Source organism: Lepisosteus platostomus, chromosome 1 (assembly GCF_059453375.1).
Source record: "Lepisosteus platostomus isolate fLepPlt1 chromosome 1, fLepPlt1.hap1, whole genome shotgun sequence".
NCBI classification, from domain to species: domain Eukaryota; kingdom Metazoa; phylum Chordata; class Actinopteri; order Semionotiformes; family Lepisosteidae; genus Lepisosteus; species Lepisosteus platostomus.
The window spans coordinates 71,583,219-71,603,059 of record NC_142611.1 but is presented as its reverse complement, the minus strand read 5'-3'; the positions used below and the strand labels follow the sequence as shown (position 1 = coordinate 71,603,059).

At 35.0% G+C, this 19,841-nt stretch overlaps 1 protein-coding gene across 6 annotated transcripts in view; it reads right to left on the bottom strand.

Annotated features, from left to right (window-relative positions):
• The window catches only part of ndst3 (N-deacetylase/N-sulfotransferase (heparan glucosaminyl) 3), a 305,314-nt gene that overhangs the window by 15,636 nt on the left and 269,837 nt on the right, over positions 1 to 19,841 (bottom strand). For all 6 annotated transcript variants that reach the window (XM_088636282.1, XM_088636317.1, XM_088636298.1 and 3 more), the window contains 4 exons: positions 13,198 to 13,380; positions 12,743 to 12,839; positions 9,346 to 9,469; positions 5,035 to 5,209 (listed from right to left, as the gene is read on the bottom strand). In XM_088636282.1, the coding sequence (XP_088492408.1) occupies positions 5,035 to 5,209; positions 9,346 to 9,469; positions 12,743 to 12,839; positions 13,198 to 13,380 (579 nt within the window). The remainder of the gene's footprint in view (positions 1 to 5,034; positions 5,210 to 9,345; positions 9,470 to 12,742; positions 12,840 to 13,197; positions 13,381 to 19,841) is intronic.

Sequence of the window (19,841 nt, the reverse complement as noted above, 5' to 3'; positions counted from 1 at the left end):
CCCAAAATTATCTTCTTCTTACCAACATCTCTAGTCTTTTATCCTGCAATAACTCAGCCAACACTTAAATCCCCAAAAGCTGCTTGTGTTAATTTCTTTAAATCACAAATATCATGTGTAAATACTGGCCATTTAATACTCTGCATTGTGGGATAATAGTTTATTTTAAAGGGAACTAGAGAAACTAAGAACTAGAGAAATTAAGAAAGGCTTTTTTTTCTAGAATTAATAAATGCACATCCTGTTCACTGGGGAAATTAAATCCACACTGAGCAATCTTCAATATGTTCAGAATATGACAGCGAGAATCCTATCAGGGATGCATTACACTTGTTTTCAAGTCCTTGCATTGGTTATCTATCAGGTTTCGAGTCAACTTCAAAATCCTCATCCTCATTCAGTACCTACAGTATATGGCTTATTATCTGTCTACTCCCCCACCTTTGTCCGTCTGACTCTGGTCTTCTAGCTGTCCTCAAGAACATCTACATTCTGTGGGTGACAGGGTCTTCTCCAGCTGCACCCCAGAGCTCTCAATTTGTATTCCCAGTGATATCAGTCACATACCCTGAGTGCATTTAAATCTAACCTCAGAACCTTTCTTTTCAGAAGACTTAGTGTCTGTATCTGCTTCATTTTCTAATTTTGGTCGCACCTCTAACTGCTTGTCTTTCTTATATGTATTTACTTTGTAATCTGTGGTCCTTTTATCTGTTTTTACATCTACCATATTGCTTTGAGATGCCACCTTTAATGGTAATATATAAAATAAAGTTTTTTATTATTGTTATAGAGAAACATGATCAGTTTTCCCTGGTTCAGATAAAAAGATTTAAAGCATACTAGTTTGTCACTCTTCTCATTCCCTTTGCTAAATGACTTTTCATACTAATCTGATCAATCTAACTGCCAGTTTTCTGTGCTTTCTCTATCCTGCTAGATTTGCAATTATTCTGAAAATTTTTATCTTGAAATAACTCATTTCTAAATACCATTTTCACTGTTAACATCTTGCAGCAACCCTGCGACAAAATATACACTTAGCTCAACCTGACAGTTCATCCTGCTACCAACATTAAATAAAACAAATCTTAAGATTTCTATATTTATGTCTTTATTTAGTGGTTTCATTAGTGACAAAGGCTAAACTTTCTTGGAAAAATGTCTTTTATGTGTTGCGGAAAAAACTGACTTGCTTTAACAAAATATGTTTACAAGTCCTTTCACCTGGCAGTTTACCTAAATGCCCAACTATCTGAGAAGCCCTCCATGAAACCATAGTTGCTATTAATTCATTTAGGGCTCACTGACAGAATTGCTGTTTTTTATGCATGCTAATTTCTGATTCCTCACTCTGTTTCATGTTTATAGATAAGACTATTGATCGCGAAGGGAAATTGATGTACATGTTTACATTTTCTTTTGTAACATAGACCTTTTTGTGATTTTTTTGTATATCTAAGCAAGTGTTCCTGCATCCCTCTTCTGCACTATAGGCATGGCTTTTATTCTGTTTGCTCCATTTCTAAAACGTTTTGCTCATGTGCATTTTTGTATTTTTTTACACCTCTAGCACTTTAACGTCCTGAATTTTCATTTGCCTTAATTTGTAGAATGAATTTGAGTTTTAGCCTTAAAAATCTTAAGTTTTCACTATCTTTTGTTTCTTGTCCTACAACTGTTATTATTGATCACCATGACTTCATTCAGCCTTTCCTGAACGTCTATGACAGGCAGAGAGAGTGCTGTTTCTGGTGCGATCTTTTGCAGCTGACATTTCACTGTTTTAAACGAACAAGAAATTAGATTGCTCATAAATCACTTATTCTATATAAATACAGCGTAATTGCCCTCCGAAAATCCTCTTTTTCTTGTTCGTTTTAGAGACCTTGATCGAAACTGATTTTAGATGTCAGAAAGGATTTATTTTCTCTGTATTTCCTACATTGCTTTGTCGAGATTTTAACTTTATTTTTAGGCTCAGATTTCAACTATAAATCATACACTAATTAATAGCAGTAAATACTGATGTTTTGCTCCCTCTTACCACAAAAATATATATGTTTTGTAGCTGGGATGAACTTTATTTCGTACGCGTAGCTACTGCGATTTGGACACGAAGCGGTTAAAGATGGCGGCAAATCAGGCACCCAGAGGGGGGGGGGGGGGCGTCTTCTCGCCTCCATAACTAAAATGCCAAATAGGAGTGGCTTAAGCGACATACACAGTCGTGTAACTGACAGTTTGAGGTAGCCTATCGTGTAAATTTCGCTTTGTTGCTGATAGGTTAAGCTTTCGAAACTCTGCCCCAAAGTCATGTGACTGATTTTTCGCCCTGTTTCGTTGGTTAAACGCAATGATCACAAGCACCACCATGGTAACTGGGATGTGTAGTTTTTAATTCAGTTTGAATTATAACTGTACGTACTGTCTTCATATTTGGCCAGGGCTTTAAAGAGAAGGCGCGCCAAAAAATTTCGGTGCCGTCGTCTCCGCTTTAAAGGTACCCCCGTGCTGGAAGAATTTGACCTCGGAACGTTTGCCCAGCGTACTTAAACTTAATATGGTCAGTAACGGTAAACAGTAACATGGTAAGAAGGAGCACGTACAAACGTTTTCGAAATAACCACATGTAAGACTCTGATCCTAAAAATGTTTAGGGAGAAAGTGGAATACTGGTGTGTATTTTTTCTTTAAACTACCAATACCAGCCATATACAGTCTGTAACGTAGGGATTTCTATATGTCTTTATTTAGTGTTTACATTAGCGACAAAGGCTAAACTTTTAGCTTCAGTAACGTGTACATATCTCCCCTTTTTATAAAACGACTTGGTTGAAAACTGTTCCAGAGCCACTGTTGTTTCATCAGTGAAAAGTACATCATGAAATGCCTCTCCCTGTTCAATCCACTGGAAAAAGAAAAGGAGCATAAAGCTTCTGATGGTCATAAACGATATTCATTTAGGAGCAGCATCAGAGGTATGTTTTTAACTGCACTGCATTGGAGAGAATACCATAGTGTGTTTTTTTTTTTACTCCCTGGCGGAAACTGGCTTCCAGAAGAATCAGTATGGCTCAGAGATTAAATAAAACTTCACAGACATTAACGAAGAGCATAACGCGTGTACTGTATACACTGCAAGTACAACCCAACTCTCTGCAGGAGTGCTGGCTGTGACGAATTGAACCGGTTTCACGGGTATTTTCAAAGTAGGAGGCGAGATTTCCAGCGAAAGACACCCCCCCTCAAAAACCCAGTAAATACAGTACTTACTAGTTAAAGGCTAGGCTCCCGACTACGGCGAAAGGAACCCTTCTTTCATTAGAAGACAATGAACATATTTTAGCCCTGAATGAATTAATAGCAAACATAGTTTACATAAAAGACATTTTTCCAAGAAAGTTTAGCCTTTGTCACTAATGAAACCACTAAATAAAGACATATATAGAAAAATCTTAAGATTTTTAAAATACATGACTTTGCTAAAATTTATTTGAAAATAAAAACAATTACAACCGCCAGGGGAGAGAGAGAACAGGGGAGGGATGTTGGTTTTGCATAAGGGGCGGGGCTATGGAAAGTAGGTATGTTTGGGAATGTGTAGTTACATGTTCTGGCTGTTTGTGAATTATCGTTGTTGAGTATGGAGTGTTGAGGTATTGATTTTGTGTAATGCTTTATGTTGAAAATTGAGGTGGATTTTGTTTATGATAAACAGGATAAACTGGGATGGGAGGAAGGTTTGGTTTTGCATAAGGGGCGGGATTATGATAATTGGAGGACTTGCGAGTGTAAAATGGTTTGATTATTTGATTTTGTATTGTGGTTGTTATCTATGTTTTTGGTTGGTATTATGTTTATATGGTTGTTTTTGTTGGTTGGTCGTTATTATGGTTATTAATAATACGATCTATAGTTGAAATCTGAGCCTAAATAAAAAGAAAAAGCAAGTGATTAGGTTTATGAGCAATCTAATTACTTATTCGTTTAAAAAGCTATATAAAATAAAGTTTATTATTAATTTGCTGGACAGAGCGGTGAACATTATTATGCATAAGACAAAGATAACGATCCTGATCAGTTTAGAAATCTGTGTACGCTGTAAGGTTTTTATTTCTTAAACTTTTAAAATACACGTTTAGAATTGAAAGAAATCCTCTTCCTGGTATAGCAAACCAGCACGTCTTTTTTCTCCAATCAGAGGGGTGTCAGATGGTGTCAGCCAATCACCATTCTGCGTTGGGTAGCAACGGGTGACTGTTCTCAGGCGGAACATGTAAACAGCTTAATGTTCGTGTTAAATATTTTTTTTTAATTAAAATTCATTCTATACAGCAATCGCATATTTGGGTACCGTTTCATAAAACTTTCATGCTTAAAATGTTTAGGGAGAAATGGAAGACTGTTTTTTTCTTTAAACTACCAAGACCAGCCATACACAGTACAGTTTACATACATACAGTAATGTTTTAAATTAATATCGTTTATGACCTTCAGATGCGTTATGCTCCTCTTCTTTTTATGCTCAGCTACTAAAATTTCCCTTTAGTGGTAAAATCCATATAAATATTAAAAACTAAGCGGATTAAAATGTGCACAGTAAAGACATTAAATGATTCAATCTTTGCACTACCAACCAATGCACCACGAGTGCCCCTGTCGGTCATTTTGGCCAGCCAATCACTTGCCCTGCGGTATGCTCCGGTGCCCCGCGGTGGCTTGTGGGTAGGTTACCGTACCGCGGGTTTTTACCGCGCATTTTGAATGGCTGCATCTGTATTGATGTGATGATATAGTGTTAATGCCGAGACGCTATGTTAGAGCATGACTGTAAACTAACACTGCAGAGCAAAGAACAATTTGATTGTCAAGTTTTCATCTTGACAGTCAGATGCCAACATTATTACCCTAACACTTTGCCTGGTGATCAAATCTGACCATGTGTACTGTATAATCCTGACATGCATTTTGCATGTAAAGGATCTACAATATATTGAGCACTTTATGCTATATAAGTCAATACTTGCTTACCTGATACCAAGAGTAGGCTCGATCTGAGGGGTTGATGAGCAGTGTGATGATCTTTGATTTTGGTAAGAGTGCAGCAGCGCGCTTGGGTGCTTCTTCTGAAGGAAAGTAATTTGCACTTTTTTCGAAGAGAAAATCTGTTGTCACATTGGAGGGAATGGGAAAAAACTCCATGTACCTACGAGAAGAAGAATATATTTTCTTGAAGTCCTATGTTCATGCTCTGGAAACCACTCTTTTTAGTTTTGCTGAAATTATGCTCTGTCATGATGTGGAACAAAAAGTAAAGTGATAATAAGAAGACAACACAAGTTCATAAATGATATAATAATCGTGAACAAATAAGTTTTTCATCTATTATATGTAAGGTTATAATGATAATTAATTAATGATAACTAAATTGGAAGAATATGTGCATGACAATAGGTTTCTAAGAGACAGTCAATTTGTAAAGGCAATTTCTTTTTTGACTAAGCTGTTAGATTTGCAGAAAGCTTTTAAAAAAGTTCATCCGCTTAATTGCAGGTAGGTGGCATTCAAGTTAATGCATGTGCTTGGATGATGAAGAAGAAAATATTAGTAGTGTAAAACAGGGATTTCTAAAAGGTCCACTGTTCTTTATAATTTAAATTAAGGACCTTATAAAATGGCCAAACACCAGGAAGATAATAGTTAATATTGAGAACTGGAGATATAAACAGATATCAAAACCATAAACTATGTATATAAGGTAATAAACCAATGGATTGCAAGAAGTTATGAAAAATATATTGTTTCCTTTGCTGTCGTCTTTTTGTCTCTAGATAATGTGGTGAAATAATAAGCAGCACACAAGGATATACAGTTTGAATTGCAGAATGTAAATCAGTGTTAAAATTACAATTATAATCATAATTACAAATTTACAAAATAAAACACAATTAGCATTTTGCAATCAATTTTTGATTAATTTCTTATTTACAAAAAAGATATGGCAGTTCAGGAGCCAGTAATTACAGAAGGATAACTGGATACATTCTCAGACATAAAGCAATTTCTTTACACTGATATGTTAAAAGAACTGAATCTTTATAGGTTTGGATAGAGGTTTAAAATCCTGTCATTGGACTTCCAGATCTCCAGAACCAATGGTGAAACACAAAACAGGACACATGTAAAAACTATGGAGAAGTGCATTCAGAGCTGAGTGCCTTTTGTACACAAAAGATCATAGGAGTGTGGAACAAAATAACTAGCCATGTTATCAAAGCTGACACTTTAAGAAACAGTTGAAGAGATCCTCAGATCACCTAATTTCTAGCAAACAAATGAGCTAACTGAGCTGAAAGCTCTTTTGTTACCTTTTGTATGTTTGTAACTACAAGGAAAAACAGTGTTCAACAAATTGTAAACTAGAAACCTGTTTCAAGAAAGTTACCTGGTCATAAACTTGATTTATAGTTAGAGTGTCAAAAAGAATATGACGTGTTTGATATTTGTGACTTCTGAAAACATAACACTAACTAAAGGAAGTAATGGTTGCATGTACAGTAGTATGGCTTTCTTAAGTTTCTAGTGAAGCAGTTGATGTTCACTATAAAGACGGTGTAACCCTGAAATTTAATTTAATAATAATTCCTTTCAATTATAAAGTGCTTCACAGGTAATGCAGACTCCTTTTCAACACCACCAATGCACAGTCCCCACCTGGGTAATGAAGCCAGTTCATAGATGTTGATTATTAGGAGGCCATGACTTGTAAAGGTCAATGGGAAATTTGGCCAGGCCTACTCTTTTTGAGAAACGCCCTGAGATTTTTAATGACCACAGAGAGTCAGGAACTCGGTTTTACATGTCATCCAAAGGACATGACCTTTTTTCAGTATAGTGTCTCTGTCACTATAGTGGGGCATTAGGACTCACACAGACTGCAGGGTGAGCACCCTCTACTCGTCCCACTAACACCACTTCCAGACACCCCACAAATTAACATTCAACCCTAATTAAGACTAAAGCAATTTTTTCTAAAATGTTAGGATATAGTGTAGTAAACATTTATTTAACTCCCACAAAATTGCTTTGTCTTCCCTAAATATATATGGTCAGTGTACTCTTTATTTCAGACACTGTATCATAAGTGAGACTAGGACTATCTTCAATCTGGCACCCTTCTACTGTATATAAAAGCCCTATCCCTGTCTGAAGTTAGTGGGGTGGGGTTTTTCATATCAGAGAAGCAGGTAAGCGTTTTTCTTATAGTTTATTGTCATAGCCAGTTGCTGTACCTGTACACCTCACATGATTGTGGCGTCCCAACTGAAAATTAAGTGATGTATTAGATAGAGCTGGTTTTGATTGTTCAAAGACCTCACAATCCACCATGTTATGAGAACTTGATCCCAGTGGTTCAATAAACTGAGTTCTATGAAACGAAACTGGTTATTACTGAAATCTATCTAGGACTGTGTTAATAAGCACAATCATGTACCACTTCTAATAATTCTTGTTCCAATTTTCTTGTCTATGTCATTTTGTTGCTCTACAGTTTGTACTTAGCTATGTCATGTTGTTGTTGTAAAGAGTAATTAAAATTCCCCATTACTGCAGCTCATGTGTTCCTAACTGTAATGAAGAGATTTACTTAAACTGCCCTGATGTGCACATCTAGAGTCAGATCAATTGTCATTAAATTCACAAATTTAACTAGCACCCTAACTATACATTTCAACCTCACAAGGAATGAGAGATTTACTCATTTTAAACACCTTCATATTTATATTATTACTAATGTACAATACCACTCCTCCCCATTAATCCTCATTTGTCATATCCTTCCTGGGCTGTTAGTATGTACAGTATCTGTTCATTTCCGTATCTACTGTACCTACCTTTTGTAATACCATTAAAATCACAGAGATCAGCTTCATATGCTATTAAACAACATTTCTTTAATGCTTCAAATGCACAAGCAATTCAGAGCATTTTGGTCTTTTAATTTTACTTTAACATTTAATTGTTTATGTTTTATTTACGACTGTACTTTCCATTGCTCCAGTGATCTTTCTTATCAATACAGGTCCCAACTGTATCCATCCAATCTATCCATCCATCCAATTTCTAATGGCTTTTATTCAATACAAGGTTGCAGGGGAACTGGCCCTATCTTGGCAAGCATCAGGTGCAAGGCAGGATTCACTCTGGACAGGATGCTAGTCCACTGCAAGGCAAACACAGACACAAACACGCACACACTCACACCAGGGCCAGTTTTCTCAGAAGGCCTATCAGCATGTCTTTGGACTGTGGGAGGAAACCACAGCACCCAGAGGAAATTCACACAAACCACTACAAACTCCACACAGATAGCACCTAAGGTCCAGAATTGAACTGAGTTCCCCAGTGCTGTGAGGCAGTAATTCTAACCACTTATAAAAGTAATCTAGTGCTCCATAAATCACAACTTTTCTTTACGATACAAGGCATTTAACTACAAGCTAAATTTTCTTATTTTGTCATTTTCCTGGGCTTGCAAGTCTAATTTAATCAATGTGTAATAGCTGATTAATCAGAAATACAATGCTGTAAATAATGCACTATACAAATTACAATAAATGTATTTTTTACTGAAGAGTATAAATCATGGGTAGAGAAAAATGTGAATAAACTGGAAATTGATATAATCACAGACACAAAAATGAAGGTTTATAAATAACTATACAGTACAAACTTGAAAAATATAGGAATTTGAAATTACATTAAAGAACATTATTTCAGAAATTTTATAATCCAATGCATTATTGTTTTAACTTTCATGAAGGGCAACAAATTAATCAATTCACTAAAGTGATACAATAAAACCAGCTCATACTAATAATCAGGTTTATTAAAAATGGTCTCATGTTGAAATCTTCTTGATAAACAGAATATTTTTTAAAATTTTGGTCAATATAAATTAATGCTTTTTAAGGAAAATGCAAAAACACATTAACATGAATGTTCAAATGGATGCACTGTATATTTATGTACAAAATACATTTTCTTTACTAATTTTGAAAAATGTTTACAACTTAAGATTAAAATGTCTATCCAGACCCCACCACTCCCAAGAACCATAAATTCCTCTAGTATTTTTTAAACAAACAAAACATGTTACATTAAAATGTACTTTGTGCAGAGAATACATTCTATATGCTTCAAGTTTTATTCTGATCAACAGAATGAAGACAATTTTTATCACTCTTTTGTTAAAGCATTGAAGCAAATGAAACTCTACACATCAGGAAAGTTACAAAGTAAACCTACAATTTTAATATAGTTAAGAAAAAGAATTCCTACCAATCAATGCCTTTATGGTAGTTGTTGCCATTAAAGAACTGAACTTCCTCAAAGGTTTTCAGACTAGGAAAACTGCTGGTTATTGAAGGATGCATTATAAGGAATAGATACAATGCTGTAGTTCCTGCAAAAAAAAAGACAGATACAGCCAATATATACTTTTATCATTATTTTAGCACATAAGATAATAAATATGACAACATAAAAATAGATCACAAAAGAACAAAACAAATACAAAGAGAATGGAAGCTAGATAAGCCATTTTTGCAAATATAAAAAAGGATCTGAACCACCCCTAGGTGTTTATTGAAAATGAAACTGATACATTATTTGCACTAGCACAATGTTTTGTAGATGTACTTTTTCTAGGAGTCGATGAGTTTAGAAATGTATAACTGAAATCAATCAAACATGAGCCAGGTGCATCTCAGTCCTACAAAAGCTGTTTTTCTGGCTGCAGTTACACCCTTTAGATGTCACGCCTGATTATTTACAGAAACCTGGGAGCCCAGTACTCAACAGCACAGTTAAACCAGTTATATCCAAGAGTCACATAGTTTCTATGCTGTACTACAGGAAATTCCTAAAACATGCGTGAGTATGTGCCAGTCATAGCATGAGTGCATCTGTTACAGAAAGAATTGGGAGAAATCTTTATCTTGTACTGTTATATGGTGTGGTGATTTTTTTAACATAATATAATATTGTATTAGACAGCATCCCAATCAGGACTACCATCCAATATCAACCAATTTATCATTTCAGTTGATAGTTCATGGATAATATGAAATGGCTGGATTAGAAATGATTTAACCCTGGATAGTGAATCCCACTAGTGCTTTGTTAGAGAAATCTGTTTTGGTATCCATACTCACAGACCTAATAGCAATCAGTGTTGCCGACCAGGCTCTTTCATTTAACCTTTTCCATATATTTTTATTGATTTATTTGGATATTGTACGTCACATAGCTTAATCTTAGCCTGACCTAAAAATGAACTGGTAGCACTTCTATTTAATATATTTTAATGAAAAATAAACCCTTTTATTTACTAATTGAGGAAATGAGGAAGTCTTCTCCAACACAGATGCACAGTTTGAACTTGGACACATTAGAGGTCGACAAAGCAACTATAGCCTATGAGCAACATTTTGAAAAAATAACGGACATTTAAAATTATCAAATGAACTATGCAATTTTATTTAAAGAGGTCATAAATCCCACATTTCATTAGTAAGAGCACATTTGTTCTTAATTGTTATTTCTTTTTTGAGTTTATACATTGTTCTACATTATATACATTGAACTCTGCAATGGTTCACTCCAAACAAGAAACCTCAAAACTAATTTTCCTATATTGTTGCTCTTGATTCTCAGACGAAATTCTCAGCCTGTCCATCATTATACTGTGGTGAAAGGAAGCAGATTTTCAATCCAGTTTAATTTACACAAGAAAACTGTTGATAACAGAACATGCATTTTTAATCTGCAGAACAGATTCAGATGCAATGCCTATCTCTGTGTCAGCAACAACAGTGAGGTTTGAATTTTTTCCTTATTTATCTCTGCAATCTTAGCCACATTTCAGTTCTATCTGAAACACAGATAGGTTATTTTCACTCTAGAGAAGACTGTGTTTCTCAGGTTTTGAAAGTAGTCGTTCAAACAATCAGTTCCAACCGGGGACAACAGAGACATACTGTATAAAAGAGCAACAAAAGAAAACATGTAACTTTGACACGGTTTTGGACCAAATTTTTAAAAAACTGGACCGAATCATGTATTGCAGGAGAAAACGTTGAAAGTTGATCTGTTAATATTCATGCACTGTCTATATAGACAGCAGAACAAAAGTGAAACACTTTGCATTGTTTTAATTCTTTTCACTCTATTTTCCTTCTTGATGCAGAAACACCCATGCTAGCCATTTTGCTTTGAGTTCATAGTTATAGAGACATCAAATATAGAGACATCTATATTTTGTAGTACAAAAAGTAACATTTACTGCAGCTCTATGGAAATGCAGGGAAGAAGAAAATATTTTAAAGATGAGAAACACCCAACAATGAGCCATTTAATTTTGACTAGTAAAATATTGCCTGCTCATGTAAGTTTACTTTGGATTTGTTTGATCGTTTGTAAAGATACTCATCAATAAGAATTACAGATTGTTATGATGTTTGATGTCTTCTCATCCAGACTAAAGCTTATATGTAACATTCAAAGTCGTTATAATAGTAGAAAACTCTGATGGAGTATTTACGTATATACTGTAGGTGATGATGATAATATTCATAAAGTATATTTTAACTCCTGATTATGTCTAAGATTCGAATACAACATGGTATTCAATGCAATGTAGGTGTTTACACTATAATGTAAGATTCTACCTTGGAAAACAGATTTAACTATCAAACATTTCAAAGGCTGGACCTTAAGAAGCATAAAAGGATTTGCCATTTAAATAATACTCGATTTGAGTAAGCATTTAGATTTATATTGTAGCTAAATTTCCTTTGCAATAATTATTGCATTGACAAAAGAATTACAACAAATAGTACATATTGTGAAGCACAATGTTTCCTTGTAATGTCTTATTAGTTGTTTAAAAAACAGGGAGTAAAGTCATTGATTGGAATTAATAATAATACCTCTAAGGTAAGGTAAATAATTTATGTTCATATTTTAGAAATTATCTGATTTGAAAGTGAGCTTCTATTACTTTGGCTTGTAAAAAAGATCTGTGTACCAAGAAAATGAAGAACTACTTCTGCATTAATAAGGACTTCTGGGGGCCTTAGGGCAATCTGAAAAGCATCTGTTCATCCTATGTTTACAAGACATTTCTCCTAAAAATATATGCAATATGTTTATTTAAAAAAAAGACATTTACAAAAACAAAACTATAAAATATTTCTTTTTCTAGTGCTCCCTTTTTTCTACTGCTCAGATGATTCCAGATTTTGTTCTTGGGCTTTAGTAAGTAAATGCATACCCTGCTGATCTTTGTACTTTCATTTCTACTGGCCTGTTATTAAGACCTCTGCCCAGAGCAGTGGTCAGGCAATATATTACTCTCAATCTAAGAAGGGATTACTGTAGCCACAGACATCCAGGATTTTATTTTTGAAAGTAAATGTCAGACTTTCTGTTATTTCCTCCCTATTTAAAAGAAAAAGCCGAGTTAGAAAAAGGTCCAGCTGCCATCTAAAAGACATGTCTGATAATCACAATAATAAGCCCTCTGTATGAAGCTCTCTTTCATGAATTATACAGTATATATACACTACATTTTTAGATGGGTTGTTATAGAAAACCACCTATAAATTTCAATTATTTTTAAAGGCTGTTTTTAGGTATTGTATTAGAGGTACTGAACATCATAGACTCTACATACCGGTCTTCTGAGGCCCAATCACCAAGAATCTGGGCAAGCGATCACAGGTTTTCTCTTTTGACCAGATATCCTTGTGTCTTCTGTCATCACATGGGTTCTGGTAATGATATGTAAAGCAATAAAAGTGCTGGTTGAAAGGATAAGTACTTATCTCAAAGGATAAGTACCACACATAATCAATTCTATTTACTGTAATTAAACACATGTATAGTTTTTGACTTTAAACAACCTTCAAGAATATAAACCATCAGGTTATTATAAAATATGCTTTGGGTTCATAATTCTCAATTAAATGGTGGTAAAATATTTACTGATTTTTAACCAGTCAAATGCAATATGAAATATTCACGCTCTGTTGGCAAATGCTACACATTTGTTAAGAAAACATCCTGATTTATTATGTACATTTTCTCTCACTAGAAGACACAGCTTTCTCTAAGCACAATTTCACGTACCCGCCAAAGAGGTTCCTTCTGCTCGGGGAAGAGCTGGAAGTATTTGTGAGCCAGCTGGACTGGTGGCAGAGTGCGCAGTTTGAGGTTGGTCCAACACTGAACAAAGTTGGCCAGGTTTGCAAATGTGTAGAGACCCAAGCGGTCATTTCCATAGTTAGATAAATGGGTCATAAAGATGCTGATCTAAAGGAGACAGGAAAAAACAGATAAATTGCGACGGTGGATTAAAGTACTCAATATTTTCCCTCATCCACCAGTAGATGGCACTACATCCACTCATAACTCCCGCAGCTCAAAAGATCAGGTTTTCAAAGGTATGAGCAAATGATGGCAAATTTATCTTTAAGAGATTCAGGCCAGGTCTGACAAAGAAATCTAATCTGTCAGATATGAACCCTTTGTTCATCCTTTTTACCTGCTAAATATAAGTTATACTGGAGCTACTGCTAAAAGTCTGCAAACTAAAAGATTACACCTTAGGAAAATTGAGAATTGTAGACTTAGTGTCCACTTGCCACTCTTACAAGTGACATTTCTGAGCAAACAAACGATTAAAGCACACCACATCTGGACTGTTATGAGCAATTTCACTCAAATGGTAGCTCTCATAGTATGTCATGTAAAATAATAAAAGATATTTAGAATATCCATCCATCCATATTGGTAAGTGCTTCTTACAATTCAGGGTCACAGGGGAGTCAGATTCTATCCACCCAGGACATCCCATTCAGGGTGTATAAAGTCTTGCGCCCTTTGCTTGTCAGGATAGACCCTGGCTGCCTTGTGACTCTGAATTGGATGAAGCAGTTAGAAAATGGATAGACAGATAAATACATTAACATAATTTTTCAAAAACAGCCTTAAAGGTGTAAATTAATTAAAATAAACTTAGCAGAAGCTGCATCATATACGTTTAAGAATATAATTACATAACACAGCTACAGTACCCTTAATAGCTGCCTCAGGCTGACAAAATAAACACTCCATGTAGCAGCACAAAATACTTTGGTAAAATATCTGAATACCATTCAGTTTCCATTCTAGATACCCTCATGTTTACATATGAACATAATTATATAATAGTGTTTCCATACAGTGCAAAATGTTCATCTTGCAAATATGTTATTTACAGAAAAGTACAATTCTAAAGAAATCATGTATTTAAACAAAAGTAGAATATTTTTTATCTGTAGATTGTAGACTAAGCTAATAAATAATGTTTGCAAAAGAATATATTTGAACTCTTATTCTATGACAACCTACTTATAATTTCCATTTAATTTCTTATTGGACATTCTTAGGACATTCAGAGAACTTTTTAAGTTTAACATTTTGACAGATTTTAGCCTTGAATAGCTAAACTGAGAATGATTTCCCATAACCTGTTATCTTCCTTTATGATATTTTTTCTAAAACCTGGCATTCTCAATAGTTTTTTGCAAAGTAATTATCAGGTTGTAGAATGCTCTAAGTATTTTTTGTAGAAATTCAAAGTATGTTACTTAACTCCCTTGTCAAATATTTGTAAATCTCAAGAATGTTTCCAACACTAAATTTTTCACTGTATTTCTACTTTCTACTATTTCTTCCAGTTGTCATATGACTCTGTAAAGGGCTTTGAAAAGGTTTCTTACAGAGAAAAGATGGTCTATGTATACACGGAACAATAAAGAGCCACCTGCTGAAAACTACTGAGAAACGTCAAACCATAGACCTTTAAAAACTAAAGATCTCAACTATGTGTTGTGAAAATGTATTCTCTTTTAAGTTCAGAGAAATTAAGATAGGCGGGGGCCATGGGTTTACTTCTGGACCTGAAGTGCTATCTGCGTGGCATTTGTATGTTCATGTGGGTTTTCTTTTGCTCTGGCAGGTTATCTGGCTTTTGGGAAAATTGGAAGGGTGTCTGGTGTCCCGTCCAGAGTGTATCCCGCCTTACACCTATTGCTTGCCAGGACAGGCTCCGGCTCCCCCGCAGCTCTGTATTGGATAAAACAGTTAGAAAATGGGCGCATGTATTCATTAAGATGTAAAGCAGATCAGTTTTCCCTGATAAGTCTTGGATCAGTATTTTATTTATTGATTTTCTAACTGGAAGAGCAATCCTGAACGGTTTTCCACTCAGAAATTAAAAGCCTACCAAAATCAATGTTGCTTTTTCCTTAAAGATGTCTATCAGATGTTGTTAAAATAAGGAGGATCCCATATTAACCACAACAAAAAAGTCTACATATCCCTCAGGATTTGAGGAAGTTAAGCAAAACAGCCAATTAAAATTGCTCACTACAGCATGAAAGCGCGGAGTAGTTGTTAGGGGGTCTGGAGTCATAACTGAACTGAGCTGTGAGGACAGATCCTTACAATGGGCTTGATCAGGTGCTTCACCTCAGGTGTTTTAGTCGACTGTCGTGAAAGTTGACACCCAAACCACAAAATTACTTAGAGTCAGTGTGTCACCTTAATTCATGAGAATTTGAGTGGTATTTCATTGCATCTTATGAATGAATGGAACCCTTCTGGGCTCCAAGTGGTGGTCCCCTTTTGGAGAAGTCTGCATAGCTCATTTATTCCTTCCATAAAGCTTTTCAGTCATTCTAATTCCCGTTCCACTCTTGAGATCAACTCTTCCATCTTCAGTCAGTTTTAGGAAGGTCATAATGGAAGAACTGCACTCAACTACTCCATGTCTCTCTATTACAATATTTAATGTAAGGATGTAAATTATTGGTGCATCTCAAGAGATACAAGTTCTATGCTGAGACAGCGAGTGAAAATCTCTTTCCACGAGAGTCGGCAGATTTTTTGCCCTACTGGCTCCTCACTTTTTTTCAATATGGTGCAAAATCTGAGCCTCTAGGTGGCTGTAAAGACAATTTCTGTTTACATTGTTGGCCTCAGCAATTTTGTTGGTTTTTACATTTAAACCTGTATGAGATAAATGGTAAATATAGAGCAATTAATAACTCAAATATTTCCTGAATATCTGTTACTCCATTGATTTTCTAAACCACTTTATCCAATACAGGGTCACAGGGGGAGCTGGAGACTAACCCATCGAATCACAGGTGCAAGGCTGGATAAATAATAATAATTAATAATTGCTTACACTTATATAGCGCTTTTCTGGACACTCCACTCAAAGCGCTTTACAGGTAATGGGGACTCCCCTCCACCGCCACCAATGTGCAGCCCCACCTGGATGATGCGACGGCAGCCATAGTGCGCCAGAACGCTCACCACACATCAGCCATCAGTGGGGAGGAGAGCAGAGTAATGTAGCCAATTCAAATCCTGGATGGGATGCTAGTGCATTGCAGGGCAGGTACAAATACACATACTGTACATTCACACCAGGACCAATTTTCCCAGAAACAAATTAACCTACCAGTGTGTCTTTGGACTGTCTGGAGAAAATTGGAGCACACAGGCGGGAACCCGTGAGAAAAGGGGGAGAACATACAAATGCAGACCCATACAGATAACAGCTCCGTAACTGAATCCAGGGTTCCAGCGATGTGAGGCAGCAATGCAAACCACTGCATGCCACCGTTTTTCAAAAGAAATCCCTGCTGAATGTTAATTAGTCAAATGATGCTTAATTTAATCACAGGCAGTGAGTCAATATCAGACCGTTATATTGTTGCATTAATTTTAAAAGAGTCAGCTTTTTATGCAAATCTGCACCGTCCACCTTAAATGAATATAGTTCAAGCTGCTGATGACTGGCAGTCAGGAAGCTTTGCTGAAGTGTCATATCTGAAAGTTGGTGGTACAGTTTGATATGGCTAGCAGATACGCCTAGGGGAAAGCAAGGGAAATGTCACAGAGGCCATTAAACCATGACTGCTTTTTTAAAAAAAATGACATGTTCAGAATCCGGCTGTATGGCAAAAAGGAAAGCAGATATTCTGTGAGGTGCTCCCATTCGTGAGCAAATCCTTGAATCCTTAAAATTGAAGCCACATTCACCAAATGACTACAAAAGGGTTCTTCAGTATACCATTCTCAAATAAAATAGATTTACATCCAAAAATAAACCATGCTTCCATATAACCCAATAAGAACCCTGACATATAGCTTCTGTTTTTTTATATGTTAATGTTCCTTATGTTTGTTGGAAATAAACTCCAAATAAGTATTTTGAATTTCACAAGGTTAAGTTCTAGAATGTTATTAGTTATGCAAACTAAAAAATCCAAAATATTTTGAATTTATGTAGATATTATTACTTGTCAGTTTCTAAACAAGATTCATGTAAGGCTTTTGTCCCATTTTTGAATGAACAATGTTATGGATGTGCTTCGAATTCTCCAGATTTGGGATCTAATTTCCAAGTTAGTGCCTGTAACAGGTTTTTTTTTTGACTGACCATAGGTGGGGACCCATCTACTTAAGAATGCTTGTTCTGCACCAGGGGCAGAATAAGAAAAGCTTTCTGTTAAATGATAGATCATTAGCTTCTAAAAGAAAGGAGCAAAGCGTTTTTGGTTGTGTATTGTAATACTTGAACTCTATGCATCTAAGAAATGTTGTGGCTGATTGGTGCCAGAATCCTTTGGTAAGCAGTCATGTTCCTCCTGACCACAGAGTGGTCAAAAGTTTGAGAACTACTATCAAATTAAACATTTAATAAAGTGTATAGGTGATTACAACAGCAATACAAATCTTTCCATTAATTGAGCAACACACCAAAGGTCACTGTAAATATTTTCCTACCCAAATAGTGCATTTGGATATCTATTTCAAACTGTGAAAAAAATTGCTCTAGAGTAAATAATTTCAAGACTATTCTGGGTATATGTTTCCTGAAGAGTTTAATAGTAAAATAACAGTAAAATAAATATGTTCTTGAAATTCAGTATTAAAGATTGTCAGAAACCATAAAGGAATTATGAGCAGAGGTTGCAACTTTTCATGCCTTTAATTTTGCCAAGCATAATTTAATAAATAATACATAATCTTCTAACTAATTTCTCACATATAAATACTCATTTAAAATTATAGTAAATTAATCTCATATAGTAAACCTTCAATTTAACACACCAGTGGGGGGATGGGGTGTCCATTATTGCCAAACGTCCATTTAATCACTAATTACATTTTTTCATCCCTAATGCACAGTTTTATATGAGGAATAAATATATACTAACTATATGTTTTCTGGATCTTCAGACCCTTGATCCAAAGTTCAGTAAAGTGACACTGTATTTCTGGAAAGTTTCAACGATTTTTTTTTTCCCCTGATGAGGGTGGAAGACTTATTGTTTTCTTCCACTCATATTTTGCAGCCACCATATTTTTAAGAGTAACAAATATCTTTGCTGGTATATATTTTCAATGTTAGAATTTTTAAGTAGCAAGAGTAAAACGTATAGCACAAACTGTATGGTCAGGAAAAAACAGAATATTATCACCAAATGAATGGCATTTCTCCACTGGCAGCGGCTGCAAACCCTACCCTGGCACCTCTGGGCCTTTGACTTTCTGGCTGTTGTTCCCTGTTGCTCAGATTCATGGCAAAGGTGAGTTAATTCTATTGTAATGGAAAGTGGTGGCCGATAACATAAAAGCACTATTAAACCCACCAGTTGTGATGACTGCGTTTTTGCAGGATTCCTTAGTGTGAAAGGTTGGAGGACATTGCCAGCTGAGGTGTTATCACAGCAGTGATAATGTGTGTTTTATATGGGGAAAAATATGGGATTTTGTTTTATGTATTGTGTTTTTTTGTGTGCATTTTGTCTCATATTAATACATTGAAAAATGTTTTTTTATGTTGATCTATACTGTACAGATCTATTTTTAATGCTTTTATATATATATAAATTAATTTCCAGTGAACTTACAGAGGGGACTACATGTTTAGTAAATTTAAACAATGTAAAGATATTAAAAAATCCATCAATGTTTTTTCTTTCAGCTTGTTGAGCTAATTTTTAGGTAAATTGATAATTTAGTGAAAAATGCTAAGTTTTACTTATGGAATCTAATTTCTTTTATATACATACTTACTTAAAATTATGGTAATTAAATCTCATATTTCTGGATTCTTTTCCTGATGAGTAATGATGTTGGGATTCTTGTTTACTTTCACTCATATTTTAAAGCTACTAGATTCTCCTTCAGAACTTGAACAACACCTTTATCAGGTCTTTGACTTCCAGTTCCAGTCTTTTACGTGACATGCAAGCTCATTATCCTTAGAGTGTACTTGAATATTTATTGGCTAACAGGAGATTTTTTCATATAATCTTTTTGCTAGCAGAAGAGCAATTGTCATTTTTGTCGGTGATGGTGAGTTTTTGACCTAATTTTAAAAATATGCATGAAAATATGAAAAGAAATGCAGCCTCATTGTGTGATAAAATAGCTATAGTCTGAGGACATTATTCCCCATTGTGCTATTGTAATGTCTTATTTTTTTCTTACTTGCTTACCTCTGTATTTTATCACCTTTACTTTCGATTCTGTAAGTTAATGCTGGAAATTAGATGTTTAGATTATTATTTCTGAAAAAGATACTTTCTTCTACCCTTAAGCTTTACTCTTAAACTAAGAAATTAATGTTTTAGAAATTTGGAATCGCCCATAATGTTTGTCATGCCTTTGTGATTTGGAATGAAAACAAATGAATAGATTATAAA